This window comes from Columba livia, chromosome 16 (assembly GCF_036013475.1).
Source record: "Columba livia isolate bColLiv1 breed racing homer chromosome 16, bColLiv1.pat.W.v2, whole genome shotgun sequence".
Classification (NCBI taxonomy): domain Eukaryota; kingdom Metazoa; phylum Chordata; class Aves; order Columbiformes; family Columbidae; genus Columba; species Columba livia.
Window position 1 is genome coordinate 1,041,168 of NC_088617.1, and position 26,567 is coordinate 1,067,734.

At 53.7% G+C, this 26,567-nt stretch overlaps 1 protein-coding gene across 10 annotated transcripts; it reads right to left on the bottom strand.

Annotated features, from left to right (window-relative positions):
- Positions 1–1,821: 1,821 nt before the first annotated feature.
- On the bottom strand, positions 1,822–25,211 carry LOC102087264 (opsin-5). Of its 10 annotated transcripts, XM_065031800.1 has the most exons (10): positions 24,799–25,211; positions 22,728–22,804; positions 17,914–18,092; positions 13,519–13,588; positions 12,383–12,527; positions 9,405–9,492; positions 7,610–7,772; positions 7,389–7,516; positions 5,225–5,553; positions 1,822–4,469 (listed from the first exon to the last, which is right to left on the bottom strand). In XM_065031800.1, the coding sequence occupies exons 2-10, from the start codon at positions 22,730–22,732 to the stop codon at positions 3,915–3,917; spliced, it is 1,662 nt and encodes a 553-aa protein (XP_064887872.1). In that variant the 5' UTR covers positions 22,733–22,804; positions 24,799–25,211; the 3' UTR covers positions 1,822–3,914. The 10 variants fall into 10 exon arrangements, with proteins under 10 accessions (XP_064887872.1, XP_064887873.1, XP_064887874.1 ...); XM_065031801.1 differs by lacking the exon at positions 22,728–22,804; XM_065031802.1 differs by lacking the exons at positions 22,728–22,804; positions 24,799–25,211 and adding an exon at positions 22,226–22,667.
- Positions 25,212–26,567: the final 1,356 nt, after the last annotated feature.

The following is a 26,567-nucleotide window of genomic DNA, read 5'->3' on the forward strand; positions in this document are numbered from 1 at the left end:
CAGATGTCGCTAATTACAGAGTCCCGGGTTCCACCAGCAAATCCGGGGCTGTTTCTCTGGACACGAGGACCCACACAAGGGGCAGCCGGGGAACCCAGAGCCCGGCTTGGGGCCGCTCACACACTCCCAGAAGTTATTTCCCATCCCGTTCCCAGGGCTGCCACCCCGCTCTGCTGCATCACTGCCAGCTCACAAGCCCAGTTTCTGCCTCTGTTTTCCCACCAGGTCTCACCCACAGGACACGAGAGAGCACGCGATGGGGCTCCAGCCTGTCCTGCAGACTCATCACCACCCCTGTCCCCACAGTGACATGTCTGTGGGTACCAAGACAGTCGCAGGGCAGTCACTGGTGTGGGATCGGTGCACAGAGCCTGGTTTAGGCCTGACCGGAGCTGCCCCAGAGCCAGACCCCAGCCCTACTCGTGACTCACCAGCCAAATGCAGCAAACACCCCCAGCCTTCCCTGCCTCCATTTCATCAGGAAGGTGTTATTTTTAACTCAACCGCACCAAGAGATGCTCATATATTTTAAACATTAGAGCACCTATAGGCTGTTTCCACCGCCTAATCTAAAAGATGCCATAAAAGGACCAAATGCAATAGCCATTATCTGTCCAGGCACCAAACCTAAGGCAGCCCTGACTTGTCCCCTGCACCAGGACCAGGCTCCCACCAACCAGCAACACACCCCCGCACCCCAAGCCCCCTTGCACCCAGCTGGGGACCAGGCTGCAGCAGCACCCCAAGCTAAGGAAACCAGTTCTCACCACCAGCAACCACCTCCCAGACCCCGACCCACCACAACAACCAGCGCAGACCCTACCTCAGCCCCAAGGGACGATGACAACACCACCATCCTCCTCACAGGCTCACCCCAGCAACCACCACAGAACCGGAGCCTGGACGAAGTGGCGGCCTCTTGTACTGGGTGATTGGTGGCAGCTGATGGCACCATCCCCAGCTGGGGACACTGATTAAATCAGCAGCAGCTGGGGGTGGCCCGGGGCACAGGCCCAGCCTCACAGGTGTACCTGGGTCGTGGCAGCCCCGGGTGGTGCCGGGGAGGGACCCAGGAGCTGCTGTTTGGCCTGGGCACAGTGCACGGCAGTTGTTAATGGGTTTTGGTTGTGCCGAGTGGCTGTGGTGTGGCTGCCCGGGCTCCCCGGCAGCACGAGCGTTTCGCATGGATGTTGATAGAAGCGTAGTCAGTGTTACGTGCTCTCAATATTATGCACTCTCACACCAAACTAAAGATGAAAACGCTGATCTGGGGCGTTCCTGGAGTAACGAAGGACTTGAGGGACTTGCAGATTGTTTTTCCCTGTGTCCTTCGGGTGATTACTGGGCTGCGCTGGACAAAGCAGCAGGCGGGGGGGCTGCTGAGCAGAGCCAGGACCCAACGCCGGGCTGCACCGTGTCCCTGAGCCCGTCACAACCAGAAGCACCAGCCCGGCCGCGGTCACAGCCTTGGCCCCTCGGCTCCCCCAGGGCGCCCGTGTCCCCAGGAGGCGGCAGCGGCCCTTCGTGCTCCAGTCCTCTGGTGGGACACCAGCCCCCGGCCTCCCTTCGGGGCCCTGCGCTCCCGGGCTGCGATGGGCAGCGGGCACAGCTGGGGCTGGGCCGAGGTGGTGGCTCAAGGGCACAGCCCAGCCCGGCGCCCCGTCCCTGCCCCGCAGGACGACGGCTCAGCCGCTGGGCAGGGGAGCTCTGCTGGCCCCAGGTCCCCGCGCCCCACCGCTGCCATGGCCCCCGCGCTCCTGCCCGCGGCGCAGCAGCGATATCGCCGCTTATCCCACTAACACAGAAGCGAACCAAGTCAAATGGCAGTTTTGCACGAGTGAATTTACTTTTAAAATGTACAGTTTCTGAAACACAATGGCCAGCCAGCAGAGACGCCGAGTGCTTGTGACCCGCCGTGTGCCGCAGCACCTGGGACGGCGCTGGGGGCGCGGAGCCCTGGCTGCGCGTGGGACGGGGCCCAGCAGCCATGCTGGCCCTCCTGGAAACCTGCGCCCCCTTGCAAACTCCGTCCCCTCTCTTCACCGGCTGCCCTGGTTTTTCTTTCTTTGTTTGCGGCGTTTTGCAAACGTTGCACATCTTTGGGTTGTGGGGGAGGGTTGTAGAGCAGGAGTGGGAAGCAAAGGCAGGAGGGTTTGTGCCTTGCGTGGCCTTTCAGTTATTACTTGGCTCTTGTGCATAAATCCTGCCCTGCCCCAAAAACCTGCACCTGCAGGTATCACACGTGGGCAAAACCATCCCGAGAAGATGCAAGTGCACCCCCGAGGTACTGACAACCCTCTCCTGTCACAGTGGAACTGCCAGTTAAAGTGGAAATCATGGTGTGAATGTGGGGGTTGTGCAGGGGCAGGAGTTGGATTTGATGATCCTTGTGTGTCCCTTCCAGCTCAGGACATTCTATGACTCTATGAAATGACCAAGGGACAAAGCAAGAGCCACGACGGCCATGCTGTCGTGTGCTAATTTGAGCTGTGCAACAGCAGCGGGTAACGATGGCACACAGGGGGACAGCAAAGGACTCCAGCACCCCAGCACCTCGCTGGGCGCCCTCCCCACCGCAGGACTCGCACCGGCCCCACCGCCGCCTGCGCCAGAACTGGGACATAACGTTGAGGCCAAAAACATTGACATTTTTAATGCCCAGGTTCAGCAGTGCGTGTTTGTAGCTTAAATGACTTATTTTGGGCATCTCCTGCCATCTGCTCCCTGGAAAGCCCCCTCAGCCCCCCGTATCCCTGCGGACAGCGGGTCCGCACGGTGCTGGGGGAGAGGAGATGGAGAGGAGATAGACGGAGAGGAGATAGATAGATGGAGAGGAGAAGGCTGCTGTAGCAGCACTAAGAAAAAGCAGCAATACACCCCAGTTCTGGGAGCGACTGCTAAAAATAGCACTATCTGTATGTGGAGAGCCAAGGGAGGCGGCAGAGCGCGGGTTCGGCTCGCAGGAGCGGCAGGCTGAGCACAACCCGCGACAGCGCCGCGGGCAGCGCCTGATTCTCAGCACTCGCTGCAGAAGGTGTTTCACCATCTCCATTTAGCAAGCCCGTAATTTAATGCTGCAGCTCTGGCGAGGGGTTGTGGTTTTGGCAGCACATCTCCCACCTCTGCTACTGACTCTTCTCATCACTTTGAATGCATCTTTTGATTTCTGGGGGCATGACCAACCTCTCTCAGCACCGTGTTATTCAGCCTCTGCAAAGCAGAGCCAGCCCCGCTGTGCCCACGAGCAGCTGGGACAGGGACCCCCGAGCTCAGCCCCGGGCGCCTGGAGAGCACGACCTGGGGTGGCTGGTACTGGCACCAGGATTATTTCAACCCCAAATCCTTACACTAAAGACCTCATTTCTATCTATGGGACGGTGGTGGGTTTGCATTCAAATCAAGGGAGGGGTGTAACCCAGCCTGCAGAGTCTCTTGAGAGGTACATAAAGATGCTTTGTAATCCCAGGTGAGGTAGCTGAGCGTGCGGCCCTTCCCAGCAGGGAAGGACGTGGTCAACGGGAGCTGCTGGGGGTTAAGATGTCTCTAGGGGCCTCGTTGCCCCCAGCCTGCCCTGCCAGGCACAGTTTCTTGAGACAACCAAGTTCCTCTTGGTCATCAGAGCACCAGGATGGAAAAACAAAGGCCAAGGGCCCAGAGAACAAGCCGCAGGAGAAACTGCACCCTGGACGTGCACCCTGCTCAGATTTCAGGCACTGGAGATCTGTTTGTTTTTTCTCAAGTTCAAAGACAAGGCTCAGAGCTGTAAGAGCCAAACCCGAGGAGGAGACAAGGTCAGTCTAAAGTTTTCATGTCACTTCGTCTGCAGAACATGCTGGGGACCCATCGGATACGTAGGTGAGAGAACTGTTGCGTTTGGGTTTGTTCTCCAGTGCGCTGGTAGGGGCACGGCGGGCTCAGAGAAGGTCTTTCACCATATCGGACGGCAGAGCTTCCCCCACCACATTCACAGCGCCCAGGCCCGACCTTCTCCGTGTGACGAGCACCAGCACCTGCACCGTCCTCTTCAGCCCTGGCCGGCGAGCGGCTCCATTGGCCTGGACGGCCAGGGGAGCGCGCCGGGGCGAGCAGCCGGGCACCTGCGCCGCGCTGTAGCACTTGGGGTAGCTACTGAAACACTCAAAGGCGTCGTTGCAGGTCCTGCAGGCGCCGGGGCGGTCACTGCCGCCCGCGGGCGGGAGGGGCTGGAGCGCGGCACGCGGGCAGGCGCAGCAGAGCAGGGTGCGGACGGCCTGGGCGAGCACCATGTCCTTGGAGAGGAACTTCTGGAAGTTGGGCTTGAAGAGCAGGTACACCAGGGGGTTGTAGAGCGTCGAGGACTTGGCGAAGACGGCCGACAGCACGAAGGCCAGTGCTGGCACCTGGCTGGTGTCGCCAAGGACGGCCCACAGGGCGACGATGGCATAAGGGGTCCAGGCAGCCAGAAACCCCAGGCACACGGCGATGCTCAGCTGAGGGAGAAGGAGATGGAGATGATGTGAGCCTCCTGTGGCACACATGGGATGCTGAGCCCCCAAAAAACCTCAGCCATGTGCAGCATGGCCCCGAGCAGCCGGTCACATCCCCAGGGAAAGGGGTTCGTCCTCCTGGCCCCGTTCCACTGGAGAACGGGGTGTCAGACATCAGGGCAGCAACTGAGCATGTCCCAGCGTGAGCACGCCAGCCTGCACTCGCTGCAGGTGCCTGACACCCTGTCCCACCTAGAAACTCAGGAATCACCTCAGCCACGGCAGTGAAGGGTACAAACCAGCCGGCGGCCCCGCTGGGACCAGGCCAGGCCCCAACAGCCTCTTGGCAGCACCCAAAATCCCCCCAGCCATCTGTGTGCTGCTGAGCAGCCTGACCAAGAGGCTTTGGAGACAGACCATGCCCAGACTCTCCTCCTCTAAGCACACACAAACGTTTCCTTGAGGCCAGCTTTGAAAGCTGGTTGCTTTTTATCTTTTTAAGGGTATCCACTTTTTTTTTCTGACATATCCTTGGTAAATTATAGTATTAGCTTGTAGTCTGGGGAACAATGACTCATGCAGGCTCCTTTATGATCTTTCCCAATGTAATTTAAAATGAAAACTCCTCCAGCTGATGGCTTTCAACGAGGAGAAATGTGCTATTACCCGCACAGATACAAACACCTGGAGCATTCCTTGGGAGCAGCAAACACCCCGGACACGAGTCCCGCCGCGTCCCCTGCCCCCGGCTCCCCTACCTTCACGACCAGGCCGTGCACGCTGCGGGCGGCGCGCCGCGGCGACCCGTGCTGCCGGACGGCTCTGCCGGACACCCGCACCGTCCAGAGGATCAGCGAGTAGGAGGCGAGGATGAGGAGGCAGGGCAGAAGGTAGCAGAAGATGAAGAGGGCGAGGATGTAGAGCGTGGCCTCCCTGCTGGAGGTTTCCCACGAGATGCAGCAGGCTGTTCCGTAGGGCTCGGGGCCGTAGCTGCCCCACTCGGCCAAGGGGGCCGTGGCGAACACCAGGGCGTACGCCCAGACGCACAGCAGCAGCACTGCGGCGTGGCACGGCGAGAACTTGTTGCCTGTGGCAGAGGGATCGTGGTGAGGACGGTTCCCCGCGGGAGTGGAGAGAGGGGCTGTGACCCACAGCTGCCCACAGCTCCAGGCACTGGGGACACGGCCAGGTGCCCATGCTGCACACACAGCATGGCCACAGCACAGCCACGGAGCCAGCAGAGCTGTGCCAGCGCTCATCCCCCGGCCCAGGACACACAGACATCCTCCTGTCCCACTTGGCCGGGTACCCAGAGCAAGGAGCCCCAAGAAATGTCAGGGTTTGCACCAGTCTGGGCAGCAAGCAGCAGGATCAGCCATACAGCCTTGCTCAGCTTCAGGCGGCTGCTGGTGGCACAGGGGGGACATGGTGCCCTCGGGGACATGGTGGCACCCACGGGAGAGAAGAGAGGGGCCGGAGGCTGCCCGGCTGCAGCAGCCCGGTACGGGCAGAGCGGTGGCTCCAGGACGGCTCAGAGCCTTCCCAGACACTGCCACCTGAAGGACCTTTTCCTCTCTGGCTGGCTGAAGCACTGCGGGAGGTGGTTTATTGTCCTTTTAGTCCCATCCCACATCAAATCTAAAACTCCCTGATCTTCTAAGAGCTCAGTATAAAGTGCTAAATCTTCAGCCGTACACAGAAGTAACGTTTTTCTTTGAAATTAAGCAATTAAAAGCACATTGCGATTAGACATTTCCTCATGGAAAATGGGCTGGGGTGTCACAGGTAGATAAGCTCAGCCTACCCGGCTGCCAAGTGCTGCCTGATCTCAAGAGCAGAACCTGCGCAGGGAAAAGCCACCAGTACCTGGGCTGCCTTTGAACAGCCCACTTTATCTTTCCTTCCACCTTTTTAGCCATCTCCTGAGCTGTTGTGCTGGCACATAACCAAGGTGACTCTGCTCCGGCATCGTCCTTGAGACACCATCAGCTGCACAGGACAAACCGTGTTGGCTGTGGGCAGACGGCAGCGGGCCCGGGGGGGTGAGCATGCATGCTGGGGTGCAGGTCTGCACATCAAACTAATATCTTTGATTTCCCATTTAATTTCTATTTTTGGTCTCTAATCCAGAGTCTACTCTGAAGATACATGCTAGATGGAGGATTAGGATCTGAGCTGAGGAAATAAAGAAGCAACTCCAAACAGGAGGAGCTGTAGCTGTGTAGGGGACACCCCGGGTCCGCTCACTTCCTCGGGTGCTCCCTGCACTCCATGCCCTCTACAAAGAGCTGGTGCCCAAGCCTAGAGCTGCAAACATTCACATCAGCTCTGCGGAGAAAGTCCGGGTGAAAACAGGGCTACAGAAATTAGCTACAACGCTGCAGACCCAGCCCTCCTGTATTAATTATTTCAGTGAATTAAATACATTTGGCCTGTGGCTCTCCCAGCACGGACAAGGGAGAGCGGCTCTTCCTCGCGCTGCCAGAGCTTGCGGCTTCCCAGATGCAGAGCCTGCGCTGGCCTGAGCTCAGGGCTGTGCATGGGTGTCCAGAACCCTGTGACCTGCTGTGACACAGCAGCTGGCACTTTTCTATAGGGGCAGGACACCCCCCTTGATTCTTTTCTGGATGATGCTCCCGAGCCCGGAGTGGAGCCGGCTCTGGAGGCAGGGACGGCTGAGATGCACGCGCAGGTCACGGGCACAGCGTGCTGGGGCTCCTGAGCCCCGTGCGGGTGGAAGGGGCTGGATACACAAGTGACAAAAGCCTCCAGAGTCTGCGGCACCGTGTACTGACAGGGAACAGGCTGCCCTGCGGTAAAGCTTTCCCAAAACAGGTGGATCTGGCCCGTAAGGAAAGAAAAAACCTGTTAATTTAACAGACAGGTGTAAGTACAGATCAGATAACACATCCCAGCACCTACCGTATGCTGGGTAACAGACCTTCAGGCAGCAAACCGCGCTGAGCACCGTCAGGCTGGCGAGGCTGCACAGCCCGAACAGGACCCCGCAGAAGGCGTAAAGGGTGCAGACCGCCTGCGTGAAGAGCCACCTGCGAGGGAAAGCCCATCTGCGACCTCCGCAACGCGGTGTGCAAACCGTGCCCGGGGCCATCGGCCGCGGCAGAGCCGCTTCCACGGGGTACCTGTGCGCAAAGAAGGAGGAGGTGGCCAAGGGGAAGAGCGTCACTGTCATGCTCAGGTCACTGATGGCCAGGTTGACGATGAAGAACTCGGCAGGCTTCAGCACGGACCTCTTCCGATAGGCCACCAGCAGGAGCAGCGAGTTCCCAGAGAGGGACATGATGCCTGCGGAGAAGGCAGAGAAACGGTGCTGTACGTAACAGAGCCACGAAAGGAGCCGGAATCATCTTGAGATGGTTGGAAGCACACACCGGAGAGGTCCACAGAGGGTGGAAAGGGCTCCAGGCTTCCCTGTCCAGAGTGGGCTGAGCAGGGGAGCCCACGGGACCTGCAGAGCTCCACGAGCACATCTGGAGCTGTTTTACAGCCAATCTGCTCCCTTCCCCTTCCTGAGCTCCTACAGAGGTGTTCGGCAGGAGGGCAGCGATGGATGCGACTGCAACGGGCTGCGGGTGCAGGATCTGGCCAGAGTCACTTCTTCCAGCTGGAAGGAGCCAGAGGGAACTTCCTTCCAGCAGGATAAATAACGGGAGGTTTGTGCGATTGCTCCTCTGATGTGAGGCCAAGGAGCCGGGCTCCTCCGCCTTTCTCATTTCTTCCTGGCAGTGTCACTCCTGTGAATACGTGTTGTCCACTATCATGGTAACCAAATAAACAAGAAGAAAGGCATTATAGAGATCAAGGAAAATCCAGACTAAACAAAAAAAGGCTCTTTGTTTGCTGTTAGTGCATTTAAAACAACAGTGGTGATTAAAGTTTTATAACAAGGGCTATCTCTCTTTTTTTTTAATTACATAATTGTCCTTTCATTGAAAAGAGGTTTCAGTGTCCTCGGAAGGGGAATCTTTGCTTCTTTTGGAGCAGGCTGGGTAGGACAAGAGTTTCTCCCTAACGGATTAGGCTGTAAATTAAACAGCATGGTAAGAACCGGCTTCCAAAGCCGCTGAACAGCCAGCACTAAAGTTCCTCTCAGGAACAGGATTCCCACGCAAGACCTGGCCAAATCCAGGCTTTGGAGCTGCTGGAGGGTGGAGAACTGAGCTGTGTGTCCTTGTTCCCAGCCTCACGAGGAGCTTTTCCCACAGAGCTACTCTCACATCTGTGCTGCGTGCATTTGATGAGCTTTACTAATTACTGGCAGCCGGAGGTGCCTATAGGACTCCCGGCAGCCCCAGTGGGGTGAGCACCCCTTGGGTTCCCCGAGTTCGCAGGCATGAAAACCTCCAGCATTTGGGAAACAATGTGCTCAGGGCTCAGAAAGTTGGCTTTTCTTTGCCCACCACTCCCTTCTGGCTCCATCAACCAGGACCAAGCCACCGCAGAGCAGGATCCAACCCCTCAGGTTTGCCCGCTGGCTTTTCAGTGCCAAGAGCAAACCACAGGACATCGACCAGCATCTTCTGTGGAAAGCAAGGACCAGCTGGAGGTCCGAACCATGAAGCAGCCATGAAGCTGGCAATGCTAACACACAGCCCCAGCCCATCCCACCTCATCTGGCTGCACTAGAAGTTACAACACGTTCCTCAAAGTTAGTTTGTCAGCTTTCCAAATATTTAAAAGCATAGCAGGTACTTGCAGTTCCCCTGAGAGGGGAATGCAGTCACCAAGCCTTGGCCAGATCATCCATCCCTTTGAGTAACATCGGGAGGGCTGACGTGGGAAGGGCCGGTTGGATTATTCTGCTAATGAGTGACCACATCTGGGAGCATCAGTGACTGCAGAAGGCTGGAATGTCTCCGGCAGGCACCTGGGCTGCCTGCAGCAGGGACACGGGTAAAACAGCCCATCTTTCCTTACCGAAGATTAAATAGAGCGTGCCAAAAATCAGGTCTTCTCTCTCTGACAAGGTGGAGACGAACACAGAGGCGTTGGACGTATTTCCCATCTGCAAAGCAAGATACGAGATACAAATACAAGTGAGAGCGAGTCCTGGCTGAGGAAGGAGCGCTTGGTCCCCAGCTGCAGGGGGACAGCTCCGTCACCCAGGTCTGGCACAGTGCCACGGCCAGGCCAGCAGCATCCGCCCCCGTGTGAGCCCCGGCCCCACCGCTGCGGGACCTGCTTCGGTAACGCTGTGTGCAGTGCTGGCCTGTGCTGGGGACAATCGTAGGGCCAGGCTGCTCATCTCCCTTGATTACCGTTTTGTCAGTTACAGATTTTACTGGTGCATTAGCCTTTGGATCTCAATTTCCTTTGTGAGTCTCAGGGATGTGCAGATGGCAGCAGGGGCTGCGCGTTGGGACACGGGACCGACTGCTCAGAGATGGAAGCTTCAGGTTCGGCAAAGTTCCCCTGTGTCCTCCAGGCTTGCACCGTCCTTTGTGTGCCTCTGCCTGTCCCTGTGTCCACAGCAGCAGAGAGACTTGGCCCAAATTGTCCTTGCGATGCAGCCAAGACCTGTCCACGGGCCATCCCAGCAGCATATTAATTGCCTCTGCCATGAGACCAGCACAGCGTGTGCCGGGAAGGGCTGGTGAGGACAAAGGGACTTGGAACAAGCTGCTCATCAAACCTCAGCCCAGGACACCCCACAGCTGGGGACAGAAAGGAATCGTCACCCCGATCACTGAGCCCTGCTGGGACCTGCCTTCTTCAGCTGTAGCTCGATGTGATCCGTGCTGCCCGCCAGGCAGGAGGTGAGGACCTCGGAGCTGAACACATGTATTAACAAACAAAACACTAAAAAGTCATTCCCTTTCTCGGGGTGCGTGACTCAATCGTAGAGTCTTATTGCCCTAATTCGTTTCCCTGTTATTTTGTGCAGCTGAGCCAAAGGCTCCCAAGTGCTTGAGAAGTTAATAGGGGGTAGTGGAGCGGAACAGCAGACACGTTTCGCTATATTCATTCCCTTCACTGATAACAAAAAAATGGAAAAATATTTTGTTCAGGTGATGAAAAAAGAGGACAGGGAGCAAGAGAAAATAATGGTTTAATTATGTGTTTCGATAGCTGTTAGCTTGCTTGCTGGGATGTTTAATGCACACAGCATTCCTGCCGCCTTCCCCAACGTCCCACCCGCACACTGCGGGGAACGGGGGAGAGCCCTGCAGGGCTGGGCACAGCAGTGGCACAGCTGGGGACAGCAAGGGCACTGTGTGACCCTCACCAGTGGCACAGGGACATGGTACACAGTGACACAGTGTCCACGGTACAGGGACAGGTAATTTGTACCTCCCTGTAGAAGACTGAGTGACTCTGGCCATGAAAGTGAGGTCCTTCATTAACCTCATTGGAAACAACCTTTATTTAGGGCTAAGCAAATCATTCCTGAGATTCTCATAATGCATAGTTCTCCCCTAGGCCATACTTCTTTCTTCCTCAAGAGCCCTTGGAAGCAGATACTCTGAACAGGGCACACGCGCACGACCTCTCCAAGATGCTTCAGCAAAGCATCCGTGTGTTGAGAACATGCAGCCTGGGAAAAAGGAGGGACTGCGGTCACACAGCCGCACTGGTGGCCAGACAGGGACGGGCCCAGCACCGACAGCCTGGGAGGACTTGTTCCTGCGCTCCCGCGTGCGCACACACAGCAAAGGAAGGAGAGAACGGGCAAGGCCTGCAGGACTTCATTGCCTTCAGACCCCTGGCAGGTCTCCATCCTGCGACACGTCAGGGGAGCTACAAGTGTCCAGGGAGATCAAGCTGGCAAAAAGTAGCAATAAGCCAGGGCAGAGGAACTTCTATTTCTGATGTATTACTTGGGATAGGCCTTGTTTTTATGGTTGTGCTGGAGCTATGTGTAAAGTACACATCTCTCAGTGTAATACAGAAAATGATAAAAATTCATCTCTTGCACTGATAGATATGATGTCATTGACACACGAACGATAAATCAGTTCCATAGAAACATGGAGCGCTATCATTTTTGTGGCTGAAAGTAAATCGTAAACTAGATCTTGTGAACTTCCCGTAGCTCTGTGCAGCACACAGGCAAGCGAACGAGGATCAGCACAAACACCGCTCCGAATCCTCAGCCTTTCCTGAGCTCCGCTGGGAGGGAGATGCTGGGACCTCCTCATCCCGGAGACGCTTACATGGAAACGAGCCGGTGTGTAACGTGCTCCCCTGCCAATTCACAAACTGCTCTGGTCGTGCTTTCCCGCTGGAACCTGCCCACGGGCCTCCCTGCCCCAGCGAGCCTTGCCCTGTGCTGTCGAGTTCAATGGAGAACCACAAGCTGCAGCAGCATCAGTGCGGGTACAAAACACATTCACACTCATTTCTGACAGAAACAGCTGCTGGAGTTTTCTTCCAACTCAAAAACATTTCAAAAACATGACTATGCTCAATCAAAACTAAACCTGTAACTGCCCTGGGAGGGACTTCAGACAAGAATGTCTCATCTGGGGCTGCCCAGCCAGCACAGAACAGCTCTTTAAAATCAACTGCTTGGCCACGTAGTCTTTGGGCATACAAAGCTGCTGTTGAATTTGATTTAAGCTCCAGTGCTCAGACTGTGTTCTGAGAAGAGACAGACTGTGAAAGCTCCTTTCCCCTCAATTTAATCAGAGTTCAAAATGAGATAAAGTTTTCCAAGCAGCTGCTGCCACAGGTACATTACCAGGAAACCCTCATCTTCTGCATCCCAGACCCTATTATTGTGTTCACAGGAAGAATCAAGGTGCGTATCTGGCACCTGGGAGGGCACCAGCATGGCTGGACTGATCACCTGCGCTCTGTCTACCTCAAAAACTCTGCATTTTATTTCGTGTGATTGCCGGTTTTGCCCTTTTCCTGTCCAGACTTGGACAGCTGCTTTTCTTCAGCCTACGTACCACAAAGCCAGAGCCTTGCTTGGAGAAGAGGGGGAAACCTGATGAGCCTGGAAACTCAGCCGACCTTCCGTCCCTTTCAGTAGTAAATAGCAGGAATCGATTTCTGCAATTCCTAGCACAGGGAAGCTTAGACACTGCTGCCAGCCTAGCAAACAAAGCAAGCCTTGAAAAGTCACAGGAGAGCAAAGGAGCGTCACTGAGGGACTGCTCGGTGTCTGAAGGACAGGTCGCAGTGTAAGGAAAGGCAGCCCTCAGTTCGCTCCCAGAAATCACTTTGGAGAATACAGAGTTTTCCTGTGCCAGGGCTGTGCGACCCCATCGGTTACAGCCAGAATGAGCCTGTTTTCTGCCCCCCATTCCCCCCATCAGCCACCCCATGCATACCCTAAAGCTCTCGGTGAGATGTGTCACACATGCAACAGTGCCCAAGGCTGCCCGTGCGGGGAGCAGAGGCAGCACTGTGGGTCCCCCATGCCCACATGCACTGTCCCGGCATTGCGCTCTGTCACCCCCCCAGGGAAGCAAGGCATTTAGCCCCGGGAACGCAGCGGGGCCGTGCTCCCTGCCCTCTGCACCTGCAGACCCCCCCGGGGACCGCGTCCTCCCCACACCAGTGCCGGGGGTGCCCGGGTCAGCGCCGCCCCCGGCCGGGCCCCCCTCACCTTTCCCGGAGGAGCCCCCGGCGCAGCCCGCTCCGCTCTCCGCCGGCAGAAACTTCCCGGCGCTCCCCCGGCAGCTCCGCGGCGCGGCGGGGAGGGGAGCGCAAGTTCCGCGGCCGCGGGAGCGCGGCGGCTGCCACCGGGGGTCGGCACCGCGGACCGGCACCGCGGACAGCTCCGCTCCGCCGCGCGCTGCCCGGGCTCTGCCCGCACCGGGACCCCCAGCCGGGGCAGCTCTTGTGCCGCAGGGCCAGCTCGGCCCGGGAACCCCCCTTTCCCAGCACCCCGCTCAGGCACCCCCCGCCCCAGCCGCACATCCCGCTACCACATCAGAGCCGCTATTTTCACAGCAAGGGAAACTGAGGCACGGGGAGTGCAGTTTAAAGCATCACCCCACCGGCTCAGCATCCCCAGGTGCTCTCTTGCCTCCTCCCGGCCATGGCTCCCCTCCCCAAGCGACACGGGGTGGCAACTCACCTCTCCCTGAAGATCTGGCTGGCCGCCCTGCATGATCCCATGCTGTGCGGTGAGGTGCTCCAAGGACATGCTGGAGTGACAGAGGAGACGAGGAGGTGGGGATCGCTGTGCTGAGCCTGCTGCCAATCCGAGCTGGGGGTTGTTTTCCACCTAAATAATTCGACCTACCTCTGCTTGGCAAAACACGAGTCACAACATCTCTTAACCACACTTTTTGTTAAATAGCTCCACACCAAGACCTGTCCCTTGGTTGACAGTTAGAAATGGCAATCATACAAAAAACCCCAGTGCTCATTTTTAGAGCTCCAATTATTGTCAGGAACCGATTAGCTTGGATTTGGGTGCTCAAATTTGCTTCAGCAAGGAACCCTGAAGCTGGAGAAATGGACAGCAATAGCACATTAATAGCTTTACGTACTGTACTTTGGAAAGAACGCTCATGAGAAACATTTATGCACTAAACAGCTATGTAAATAGATACATACCGCGATCATTACAAACAAAGTTAGTTGTTTGTGTTCCAGAAACACAAAGGCCTCAGCCAAGTCTGAGGCCCCATTGTCCAGACCCCCCCGCATGGCCAGCGCTAACCCAAAGAGCCCGACATCCCTCGGGGAACGTGCCCCGTTTTCCCCCTTTCAGCTGGGATGGACCCGGGGCACGACGCTCAGTGACATGGGACACTCAGAGTCCTCAGCAGGGTCACGAGCCCGAACAGGAGCACCGGCACCTCCCGCTCCGCGCTGCGCACGGGGACTGCAAACAGTTATTGAACTTGGTGGGCACGTTTGCACAATTGCACTGTTTTTTAAGCAGTTTCCGTGGGAAACAGCCCTCCAGCTCAGTCTGTCTTTCCTCAGCCACACTGCTGCTCCCCGATAGCACTTCATTCATCCAGCCCTTCTCACCCGGATTTGGAAAAGGGATTGAATTCTTTGAGATTATTTAGTCCTTTCTTGTCTGCAAGAGATCCCTCGAGAGAGGTGGAGGAGCCCGGGGTTGTGGAGGTGACAGGACAGAAAACCAAAGTTCAGAGGTTGGCTGTTCGTGGAACAGCTCTTTTCTCGAAGCCTCAGCACACCATGAGCCATGCTTAGACTTGGACCTACCACACACTTTCAACATTGCTTTTTTACGGCAAGTCTTTAGAGGAGTACTTCTGAACTGGGATTTAACCAACAGCTTGATTTCTACAAATCAAAATTGACCTGAAGCATTATTCTTTGCTGTGAATCCTTGAGATTTTGGTATAGCCTCTGTTACATCAGCCACCTCATTTTTGTTTCTAAGCTCTCCCTTCTTCCTCCCTCAACCAGAAAGAATGAATATTCAAGCTCCCTGTTCCCCAAAGGAACCAGAGCCCAGTCGACAGCAAACGACCACAGGATGCTGGCAGAGCTACAAAGACAACAGAAGAAATATGTCAAACCTAGACAATGTCATCTGTCCCAGATCTCACATTTCTGGTTGCCAGCCAGGAGAGCCTGAAGTGGAGCAGACTTGCCAAGCAGGTCACAGCCGGTGCCCGGACAGGCCACCGAGAGCACCCTGTTCCCCTTTCGACACCGACACCGCTCGCAGCACCGGGACTGTCACCCTGCCTTGTTTCTGTCTCTCCCTCTGCCGCACAGGCGACGGCTAACCAGAAATTATTCATTCTTCTTTGGGTACATCCTGAGGACATCCACACCACCTGTGTTAACAGTCGAGACTGTTTGGTTTTTCTCCTGACCCACCGGAGCCCGTTTGCAGCAGCTGAGGTGGCTTTGTCCGGCAGATCTGTTGGTCTAAGGTCTTGGTTTTAGCTATGGCCCAAGAACAGACCAGGGCTTAAGTGCCTGTTTAACCCTGTTCTTCCGTCAAGAACAGCTTCCTTGGGGGAGGACACTTTCTCTAGGTGCTTTTGTAAGTCTGTGCTGATCAGATCAAACAAGCCTTTTCATGTAGTTAAACATCTGGGTTTTTAAGCATGCAAGTGCACAATTTGCAGCACAATTGCTCTCCCCGCACACCGGCTCCACCGCTCCCCAGCTGGCCCGGCGAGCCCGCCGAGGTCACTGCGGCAGCAGGTGACAAAGGGACAGGGCAGCCCAGCTGCCACCTGAGTGAGGAGCTCTGCAGCACCGTGTCCTTGCCCAGCATCAGCTTCACATTTCTGCAAATGGGAAGTAACCTGAAACTCAGGTCCCTCTGACTTTTAGAAACCACCAGCTCGCCGCCAGACACAGGGCCCTTTCCCATTAAAATGCTGGCAGTGCAGCTCTGATAGTATTGGAGATAAGAAGATGAGACTTTGAGAACCACCAGCCTGGCTGTGTTTCGACATCCTTCCCCGTGGTCCTGCCCTGTGCTGGACGACACTGACCGCAAGAATTTGTAAGCCTACCAGTGCGTTCAGTCATTTAAACTACGTAACTGTGCACCTCATCTCCGTGTGCAAATACTACAACCTGCAAACTGGGCATTTTGACACAAGCATTCATTACGGAGATGTGTTTACAGTTATTTTACTGCTGTAATAACTGTACCTGGAAAACAGACGCACAGCCAGGCCTCTTCCGCATGTCAACCCAGATGCCAAACGCCGTCCCAGCAGCAATCGCTGGCTGGGGGTGGCAGCCTCGCGGGCTTTGCGGGAGCGAGCGGGGAAGGCGGGTTTGAAGAGGCCAAGGACAAGAGGACACGGAGCTGCGGGCAGTGCTGCCAGGGGCTCAGCTCTCTCTGTGTTTCTTCCATCTCCGGCCATTTCTTTGCATTGATATTGAAATGAAAAAGCGTTCCTGGAGGTACCAAAGAGACACAGCAGAGCATCTGAGACAAAGGAGGAGGGATGCTGCTGCCCACAAAGGACAGCAAGCCAGCTGATCGGATCTGTAAGGGAGTAACTTAAGAGAAGATAAGACAAACATCAACTCAGAATAGGGAATGTCCTGGGAAAACAGTGAAGGTCCCCAATACCAGGAGACTGAAGTGATTCAAAGTGGGGGGCAGGAGAGAGACAAACAGCTTGGTGCGGTGGAGGGTTAACTCCCCTGCTCACCCTGCCGGGGGGCAGGTGTCTGAGACCATCCAGCTACAGCGTCATGGGAAGGAAATTCCAGCATAACACACAAGATATTCTAATTGCTGTATCTAATTATGAGGAAGAGTAAATCATGATGAAAAAATTATCTGTCAAACAGAGTATAAACACGTAATTGACAAACCGAGAGCTGTCATCCACCTTCAGAGGCTGCTGCTGTGCATTAAAAGACACCACTTGTACTTGTGAAGTAGAAGAGTGCTTCTGGAGCTATGCAAAGTCCTATTAATCCTTTAAATCTTTAAATATTTACATAAACTTGATCCAAAACTGAAAACTTTGTCAAGTATGTTTTCTCAAGCTGAAGACCAGTAGGACTCTGCATTATCAAACCGGATTCTGCTAAGGCAGCTGGACAGATGTTTAGAACAGTGCTTTGTGAAACATCTGGTACTCATCTAACTGAAGAATTTTTAATTAGCCATTTATTTCCTCAATAACATAGAAGTCCAGACCACCTGCCATGACCACAGCCAGGTCTAACTAAACCAACATCCCTGGGAAGGCGGCATGAACTGTGCGCTTTGCCCCTAAAGCTCGAATCTTTAAACCCTTATTCATACCTTGGTCTTCACCAAAGGCCACATAAACAAGGTCAAATGGAGTCACTGTCACACAGAGATGCCGCCTTCAACCAGACCCGAGTTGTCCCCATCCAGCGCCCCCGGGGCGTCCCGCTCACCATCCTCAGCCCGGGATCCAGTCCCGCTGGGGAGGCCCAGCCGGTCGATGCTGCTCAGCGTGAACATCCGCGGCCAAGCGGCCCATGTCCCCAGCGAGGCGGCTGTGCCGGCACCGGTGACAACCCCGGGTGACCCGTAGCCACACAGGATCCTCTGCGGGCTGTGCTGCAGGGAGACGGAATCACCCAGCCCTTCTAGTCCATCGTGGTGGTTTAATGGCCAAGGCTGAGATTTGGCTTCTGCCTTTTGGACAGAAAGCTCTCTGGATGTGCTACAAACATCCACAAGCTGCTTCGGCTACATAAAAATGCTATTAGGCTTTTCCTTGTTACTGATCCACCAGCGAGGCAGCAGGTGTCAAAAAATTGAGAACAAACTCTGAAGCAAAATAGCCTGAAATTTGAGTGAAGGTCTCTGTAGAGCCCCATCCCCCCTCAGTACCCGCGGCCTGGCTGGAGCAGGGATGCACCAAAACACTCACAGTACGTCATCCTAACCAAATTACTCTGGAAAGCATTACTTTAGTCCTGTTTTGATGAATCATCTCACTGGGCCTCAGTTTCCCCACCTGCAAGCAGCATTAATAGTATTTATTTCTGCCCCAGTGTGGTATGAGATTCTGCTTGTTACCTGTCTGCACGGCTCCGAAATCTGCAGGCCAGGAGTTCCTCAGCATGACAGGCACATTTTCACCTGTGGTGTCTCCCAGGCACATTTTGTACCTACTAATCCTGCCCAGCTGCTGCGCCTCGCTGTGTCGAGGTCCTGCAGACGTCTGCGTCCATCGCCTCTGTTCACTGCGGCACCACCTGAAAAGCAGGAGGAGAAACCCCACTACACTTGTCTGACAGATTCGGCCACGCCAGTTGATTTTTATCAGCTCATTTCTGCCGCTGCTTTGCGTTCTCATCTCGTTTGGCCGTCGCTGGATCCTCACCCAGCCCCGCTGAGGTCGGGCTCGCTTGGCCTTTGGTTTCCTGAGCACACCTGTGCTGAAGAGGCAGCTCAGCATCTTTGCAAGTGGGTCAGGGATGGATTTGAAAGGTAACATTTAGTGAGAAACGACGCTAGGTGATGGCATTCATTTAAGACAGATCTATGCTACAAGCTACGCATGCTGTTGCCCAACTTCCTACCATCTGTACACCAAACTTCCAGCTTTATGTTAAATAGACACAAACCCCATGCTTGTATACTTAGATGGAGGCATGAGATAACACATATGTTGCTCTTGAGATGCACTTCCCCCCCTCACAATTTGTGCTTGTGACTGCAATGAAAATATATATTAAAATATATGTTTCTGTTCTTTTATTTGGCTTTTCAGTGCCACCCACAATTCCCAGTGCCTGAATATCCCGGCTTCTCACATCCCACTTGTCCTCTGTACCTCGAATGCTGCCTGCTGCTCCAGCTGGCCAGAGTTTAACCCCTCACTTTCCAGTTTGTCTCCAGTTCAGCCCTGTCCAGCCCCACAGCCCCGGCGGGATGCTCCCGTGTCCCCAGGAGCCGGATCCCGCGCGACGCCCGGGCCGCTCCCCTCACCTGCAGCCGAGAGCTCGCCTCACCCCTGCCACAGCTGTTCGGCAAACCCGAGTTGCTCAAAGCAGGGCGGAAGGGCAGGAGACGTCGCAGCGAGCCGCCCGCGCGTCCCAGCGCCGAGCAGCGCTGCAGGACGGCCGGCACCCCGCCGGCCCCACCGCACGGCGGCCGTCGCACGCTGCGGCGAGTCCCTCCCGTCTTCATCTTGCTCGTTTCTAATGTTCAAAGTCCACTTTGAACACATGCAGACTTAATATCTTATCGAGTTATTTTATTTTAGGAAAACACATGGCAGATTCATTCCCATTAGAAATGCATCAATTTAAATAGATCTTTGGCAGGACTTTCAAATTGCTGCTGATTGATATTCCCTTTGAAATCTATCAACTCCCTTTGCTGCTACCTAGCTTTTCTCCATTGGAATACAACACCAGCATTTCAAGAAAAAGTCACTTTTGCGTGCAGAGTCATTAGATACCACTTCGTTATCAGTTTTAAAGCCCATTTTGTCTCCTCCTCTCTGAAGGACTGTTGGGCCAATAACTTTCTCCCCTTATCTTCATACTGCTCTTTGGCACAGGTATAATTTCTTTCCTACATTTCTTTACTTCATGGCTTGATAGTTTTTAATGAGCCTTTCATGCCTGTGGTTTTATCTCATATTAATTCTGTGCCTTCAGTTCCTCTCCCTGTTGCACAGATCAGGTTAACCACATTGTCACCAGTCGTCCCCACTGGCACAAAACCACAGCGAAGATTACCGTGTCAGGCTTTGTTTTCAATATAAACCTGTGTCGGTCATGATCAAGAGACAGCACCTTAGCAACTGCTACATAAGCAAGTCCCGTGTCTCAATCAGGTTTCTAGCAGGCAATTTTCCCTAATCGCAAACCCACTTAAAAACCTCTTTGTTGGCTGGTGATAGGAGAGGTGCTGGCTGAACAGAGCTGGAAACCAGGCTCCCCTGCGCAGAGCTGCTGCCTGTCAGGACACGAGTGAACCGAGGAGAAACCCTCTCCAGCTGCAGCCCATGGGGGGGCGGGTGGAATGTGGACACCCCCAGCAGCTGCACTGCATTTCAAATGAATCCACCTGACCACTGAAATGTAAGAACGGGAAGGAAAGGGATCCCCGAGGCTGACCGCACCGTTTGAACAGGCTCTGAAGAGGTAAGAACCCCCGGCAGGCCAAGGGCCACGCACAGAACGAACACACACCCCCTTCGAGCACTCACCCATTCTAAATCTTATTCCTATTACTGATTTACATGAAGAGGTTTTGTGCTCTCAGGCTGAAATTCTCATCTGGAGACCTAGGAGTGGGAAACCAACCTTACCAGCATCCTCTGTTCTGCTAACACCTCCCTATAGAATAATTCTGGCTGGAAAAGCCTGACAGTGAGTAAAACATTCCCTTAAACAAGGTACAAAGTTTCCTTAAATCCTCATCAATACAAGACCCAAAATGCCAGATCACCTACATGGAAGCACTGTCTATAGAAATCTGTAGAGCAGGAAACAGTATTTCTACAGCATGATGCTGTTCTGCCACCGGGCTTCACCTTATTCGTTTAACTTGATTTCTACCCTTAACTATAGCCTTGCTCGCACGGCGTGTTCGCTGCAGAAGCTATGCATACATCTCTTAGAAGCTGGCCAAGCCAGTCTTGCTCTCCCCAGACAGAGCCTCCCTGTGCTCTGTCCTCTCCGCACGAAGCGGGCAGGCACGGGCAGCAGCCAACGCCGGAGTGCCACCTGTGGCCATTCCACACCACACGGCTTCGCAGCAGAGCGGAGCAGAAAACGCACGCACAGGCTCAATCCCCTTCCTGGCATCGGGAATACCTCTCCAAGAAACTTCTGTCATTAAGGTTTGGAGATAAGAGAATTTAATCGTAGCAAAAGATTTAACAGTAGCTGCCCTAAGAGGGGCTTCACTCCTTGCAGAGTGAGAGGTGGAGCGTGGGGGACAAAGCCCCTCTCCCCGCTCTCCCCTAGAACGGAGAGGCAGAGCATATGCATCCAGCCCACTGATTTCTGCTGAGGTGGCCCAAAGCCAGCTTATAAAACAGGCTTGTTACGGCAACAAGAATACATCTTCTCATTGAACACCGTGTGAAAAGATGCTAGAACGGGTTTGCATTCTTATGGCCAGGAACTAAGCATAAAGCAAAGAGATGGAAATGGCATTTCCCCGCCGTGCACGTCCCAGGTCTGAGAATGAGCCACCTCCAGCAGCTCCTTCCGAGGGAAACCAGGTTCCTGGGGAGTGTTTCCCAGCGGTGCTGAGCTGACCCCAGCAACACCGCCTGAAGAAACAGGTTCCGAGCAGGTGATGTGGCAAGTGGCATCCTTGTCCCCTTCTGCTTCTGCCACGGAGGCACCTCGTGCTGGCTGCGGCCAGCGAGTCCGCACAGCCGCCTCCTCCCGGCGCACCCGGGCGCTCTCTGCCCCTTCCCTCCACCACCCGCGGGTCACAGCTCAACCCTCTCCATGGCAGTAACCACAGCCCCCACTGCGTGCTCGGCTGTATCGCAGAACATGGCCAAAACCCCCAGCCAAACAAAAAACCCATCGCTGCAGAGTTAGACAACCCCACCTACACACCCTGATCAAGCCAGAAAAGCGCTGTCAGGTGTCTGCTGGCTTCCAGTGTCACAAACACCCGGGGAACAGTTACGCAGCTATTTCCAGGGGCTGTGTTCACATTGCCAGCCAGCCATGCTCCACCTAGGAACACAGAGTGGATCTTCATGCCAGGGCTTAGCTCTCCAGAAGATATTCTGCCCCTGTGCTAATCTGGGTGTTTAATGGGGTTCCTCTGCACCCTTCGAGGGACCACACAGATTCTGGTTATTAGTCAGTGAGCCTCCACCAGCTCCCGTGGTGCCGCTGTGGGACCCACCGCTCCCAGGGTGCACAGGGCAGGAAAGGGGCCTCTCTCCTCTCCTTCTCCTCTCCTTCTCCTCTCCTTCTCCTCTACTCCTCCTCTCCTCCTCCTCTCCACCACAGAGCGGCCTCGTGGGAAGGTTCACCACAAATACAGCAGTCAGCACAGGCGCACTACGACACGCAAACAGGCTGCTCCTTTTTAGACGTGCTAGTTGGCAGCATCTATTTTGATTAACAGTTCATTGATTAGGGTTCGGGGTTTACACACGCCACTGGCAAGGATCCACAGCTGGGTCACTACGGCAGCTCAGTGTTGCCGAGCTAGAAGGTGACGCGTGGACAGAGTTTACAGATGTGCAATGACGGAGGGATGCGCAGAGATCAATGCTTGGGTGACAACAGTTCACCAGTACTGTCCATGCTTTAGGGAGCTGGTCTGGGAAAAATTCAGGCAAGACAGTTAAACTAGAGCGTGCTGCACACAAAGCCACAAACCAGATTTTACTTACTCTGGAGGAAAGCAACATTCTTCACTAAGGAGCTGATGAGCAGTTGTGGGTTGAATTTTCTTTTTCTTTTTTTAAAGCAGGTTGATGATGAAAAAAAACCCTCAGAACAGTATGACTATCATGAGAAAGATTTCTAAAGCAGGAAGCATGACAGCCCCACACCCACCGCAGCAGAAGCAGCTGCCACATGCAAGTTGCCAGCCACACGCTGCAGGTCTGATCCTGCGCTACTCGGAGCTCCTTGGAGCTTTGACGTTGTCTTCAACGCAGCGACCTGCACAACGTGGAATCCACTAAAGCCCGGTATAAGAGAGGAAAAACAAACAGCTGCTATTAACAATGTGGAGAAGGTATTTCACACTCTCATGTCAAAGCAAGAATGGCTATGAGAGAGCCCGGGTTGAACAGAAGTACCACAACCACCACCACTCACAGTCAGGAACTGCAGCACTAAGAAAGGATCCACCAATAAGAAACAACAGTAATTAAACCAATCTCTAACCTCATCTGAAGTGCCCTGCAACACGACTTCAGTGCCTCCCAGGTTCCAAGTGCTGGAAGAGAAATTTCTTCATGATGCTAAGGGAAAAAAAGAAATCAGAGCAGGTTGTTTCATGTTTATCTGGAACATTTCCACCTGCCCACCTCTCTTCCGCACAAAGGCCAAGTTCAGTGAAGTCCACGCTCGGCTTTAAGCACAGGCAGCACCGGCAGCTGCCGGGCGTCAGGAAGGTTGGCACAGCGCTTCGGCTCCGCAGCAGGAAGCCAGACCCGCTGCTGCGCGCCCAGAGCAGGTGCAGCGGGGCGGCCGGCTGCAGCTGCGGGGCGGCCGTCACCGGAGCCTCTGACCCCGCTGCTCCTCCGGGAGGGGAACAGCAGGCCCGGCGCTCCAGGGAGGCAGCTGTGCGGCCCAGACGGGCCACGCACTTTGCCTGAAAATCTGAACAAAGCTTGGGTCAGAAACCAACGGGCAGCAGCCGACTGTCCCCGAGCAAGGCAGCGTCCCCCTGCCCGCGGGACTCCTTGGGAGATGAGATCCTTTCTTCTGCAGGGGTCAGGGCAACAAAGCAACTGTTCCCAAAAAAAAGCAATGACTCACAGTGATGCCAGAGCCCCCATAGCCTGTCTCACACTGCCAAAGCAGTGAAGGAGGGGAAAAACTGTAAGGATTGCCCCACTTTGGGCACTGTTACGTGCCCTGAATTCCTGGTTCCAGGTCGGTTATCCCCACAGCTCTACACGGACAGCCTGACGTTAGTTGCCTCTCATGATTCCGGCACAGAGCAGTGCCCGTCGGCACAGCTCGGGTCACCTCGTCACAGGGCTCTGCGTTCCGGTCTGAACCGAGGCCCCATCACCCGGTATAAAACACGGTCAGATATTTTCAATGCCGAGAGCTTTTGATGCTGTGAGGAACAGCCTTGCTTTCCGCACGTTAGCACATTCAATCTGTACAGCAAGCCTGTCAAACAGAGCAGCTGCTCTCCTACACCTCTCCTCAGATGGAAGAGCTTCAACTATGCGCCGTGCCCGCAGGATTGCCGCGGTAGAAGAGCTGCTGCGGTACGCGACTCCAGCCCCGCTGGGTGAGAAGATGCGACGGCTCGTCCGCTCATTCCCACCCTGGGCTCCACACACAGGGTGGTCCTCAGAGCTTGATTTCACAGCGGGGCTATAGGGGCACAAAACCACAACGCTACTTAATCACCGACTCCTTGCCCCTGCGTTTTGAGACCAGCAAGAGAATATGATCGACTGTAGAAAAAAAGTAATTAAAAGTAACTGCAATGTCCAATTTTACTTAATTTTGTAGAAGAGCTCTAAGACATTTACATACTTAAAATCTTTAGACAAACACGACCACATCCCCCGATTTTCAGAATGAAGCAGCAACATCCTTCACAAATAACAGTCAGGAACATTCGTAGCCCACCTCAGCTGCTGCTTAGATACCACAGTAACGGCCATACTAAAAGGCCTCATTAACTCCCACTGATTTCAGAGAAGTAACTAAATTAGAGACCAAACAGGTACATCGACGTGTTACCTTAACGTGCAGTAACCTCCTGGCTTTCCCCTCAGTCACTATGGCAACATACCAATTATGGCCATGCTCAGATTAGCTCCTGTTTCTAAACAAATACCAGAAAGGTGAATCTCTTCCCCTAAAAAGATTCCACAGCATAATTAGCAACATGAACTACACACTTGGAATCCACAGCCATCCTCCAGAAGAAAACAAAAAAGCAACTGTTGGTTCAAACTGTCAAATCTAAACTATTTGACAGTGTATTGAACCTTCAAACTTCCGTTGAGAGCAAAAGACACAGCAGGCACACATCTAGGTCTGTAATCAGGAGTGTAAGGCAGCAAAGTCTGGTTTTATACGCACCAGAAACACTTCAGCACAAGAGGCAGAGCAGCATAAGATTACTGCAGGAATATTTTAGTTACCTTGAGCCCGATTTTTATAATCATCTCTGATACTAAGATTAGAGGATCTGTAGAAACGGCACTTGAGGTGCTTAAGCACTCACCAGACATGCTTTAACACACAGAACAAACAAACAAACCTGGTTTGGAACTGGAGAACAGGATGGACCGGGAGCCAGAAGGCCTAACTCAAGTGCCAAGAGTCCACCAGGAGCGTCCCGCACCCGCGCGAGATGCGGCGTGCGCCAGGAGGCAGACAGAGAAGCGCGTGTGACGCGAGAGCAGAGGCTGGAAACCAGCGCAGGTGAACGTCAGCTCGCACGTGAGCCCTGCTCCCCGCAGCCTGCTCACACGCTGCCTTACATGCTCTCGCCCAACAAACCGAGTCATGCTGCTAACACACCAACACCGACGTTTTTGAGCTCTGCGTTCTGCAGGCGGTGCTTCCCATTCCATAAAGCTGAGGCTCATGACACACGCACACCTGCCCATCTTGCCCCCAGGATCACCTCTGCGCACCAGCTCATTTCTGCATGCAAAACGCAGTTGGGAAACAGACAGCATCATGCACTCGACTTTAAGAAAAGAGTTAAGCCTTTTCTTAAAGGCCTCTTTATTTTTCAATTCCTTCAAAACAAATTCATTTAAACAAATCAGATGCAAAACACCTGCATTTTAAATTAGCATATATTTTACTGTATCAATCACAGCAACCTCATACAGTAAGATACACAAAAATAGAGCATGGTATCACTTCAATTCAATACAGTTTCGTACTACAGTATTCCATGACATATATACACAGGACTTTTCTTTTTCAAAGCAAGTATAGTCCCTGCTATGTTCACCGTAAAAATTACGTGGCATCACAGTTTTAGTTATTCACTGTAGTGTGAGTAGCCATATGGAAAGTGAACTTGTGAGCTAGAGGATACACCGTATAGCAGCCAAACAGGCATCACGCGTCAGAGGATGGACAAAACCTAATTCACCACCAAAATGAAAACCACCCTTAGACTGGATTTTAAAATTGATTTTAAACTCTTCACTATATACATAACGTATCTACATTTGTGTCATATTTATATATATATTTATTAAAAAAAATACAAGATTTTGAAAACCTTAAAATCATTCACCCAACCAATATCCGCCCCAAGCTCGGGGTCAGCACGGCAACACCTGCCTGTACCACTGCGTTCAGTTGCTGTCGCTCGATTGCGAAACACGTGCCATTCGCTTTTCCTTAGTGCAAACTGAATAGTAACTCATTGTTCTCAGCCCTCTGTAAGCCCCGGTTTCATCTTATTTCCATAACATTTCTGACACCCATTTATGGCTAAAATTATTTTAGGTATTTTACAACGTTAGCCTATATAGTTTCCCCTTCTACCCACCTCAAGCCCTCCCCCCCACCCAAAAAATGTAAGACAAATGATCATTCATGCATGTTTCTGCCACACAGGGATCAATGGACATTTAAGTTTAAAAGCCTAGACTAACAGTGTTTAAAAACAAAAACCTAAGTGAATCGTTTTAGTGCAAAGTGGACTACATAGTTTATATCTCAGCTAGAGTTCTTTACAGATAAACACATTTAATTCTGCACATCAGATTAGGTTGCCTGACGCTTTGTTCTAACGAGCTAGTGGGAATAAGGAAGTCAGAAGGATTCTCGTGGGTTTCCTTTTGATAAAAAACCAAAGCCTATTCATAATCGGGTGAAACTGTACAGAGCTCAGCCCAGAGTCCTGGTTCTCGGCCAGGGTTCCTGTGTGCTAATACAGAGAAATACTATCACCTGATTCACATCCCTGCGTGATGGGTTTACTGCACCAGGAGTCACAAACGAGCTCTGATTTTTAACCAGGCCAGTGCTTTACTTGCTGGATGACACGACAGACTTTGC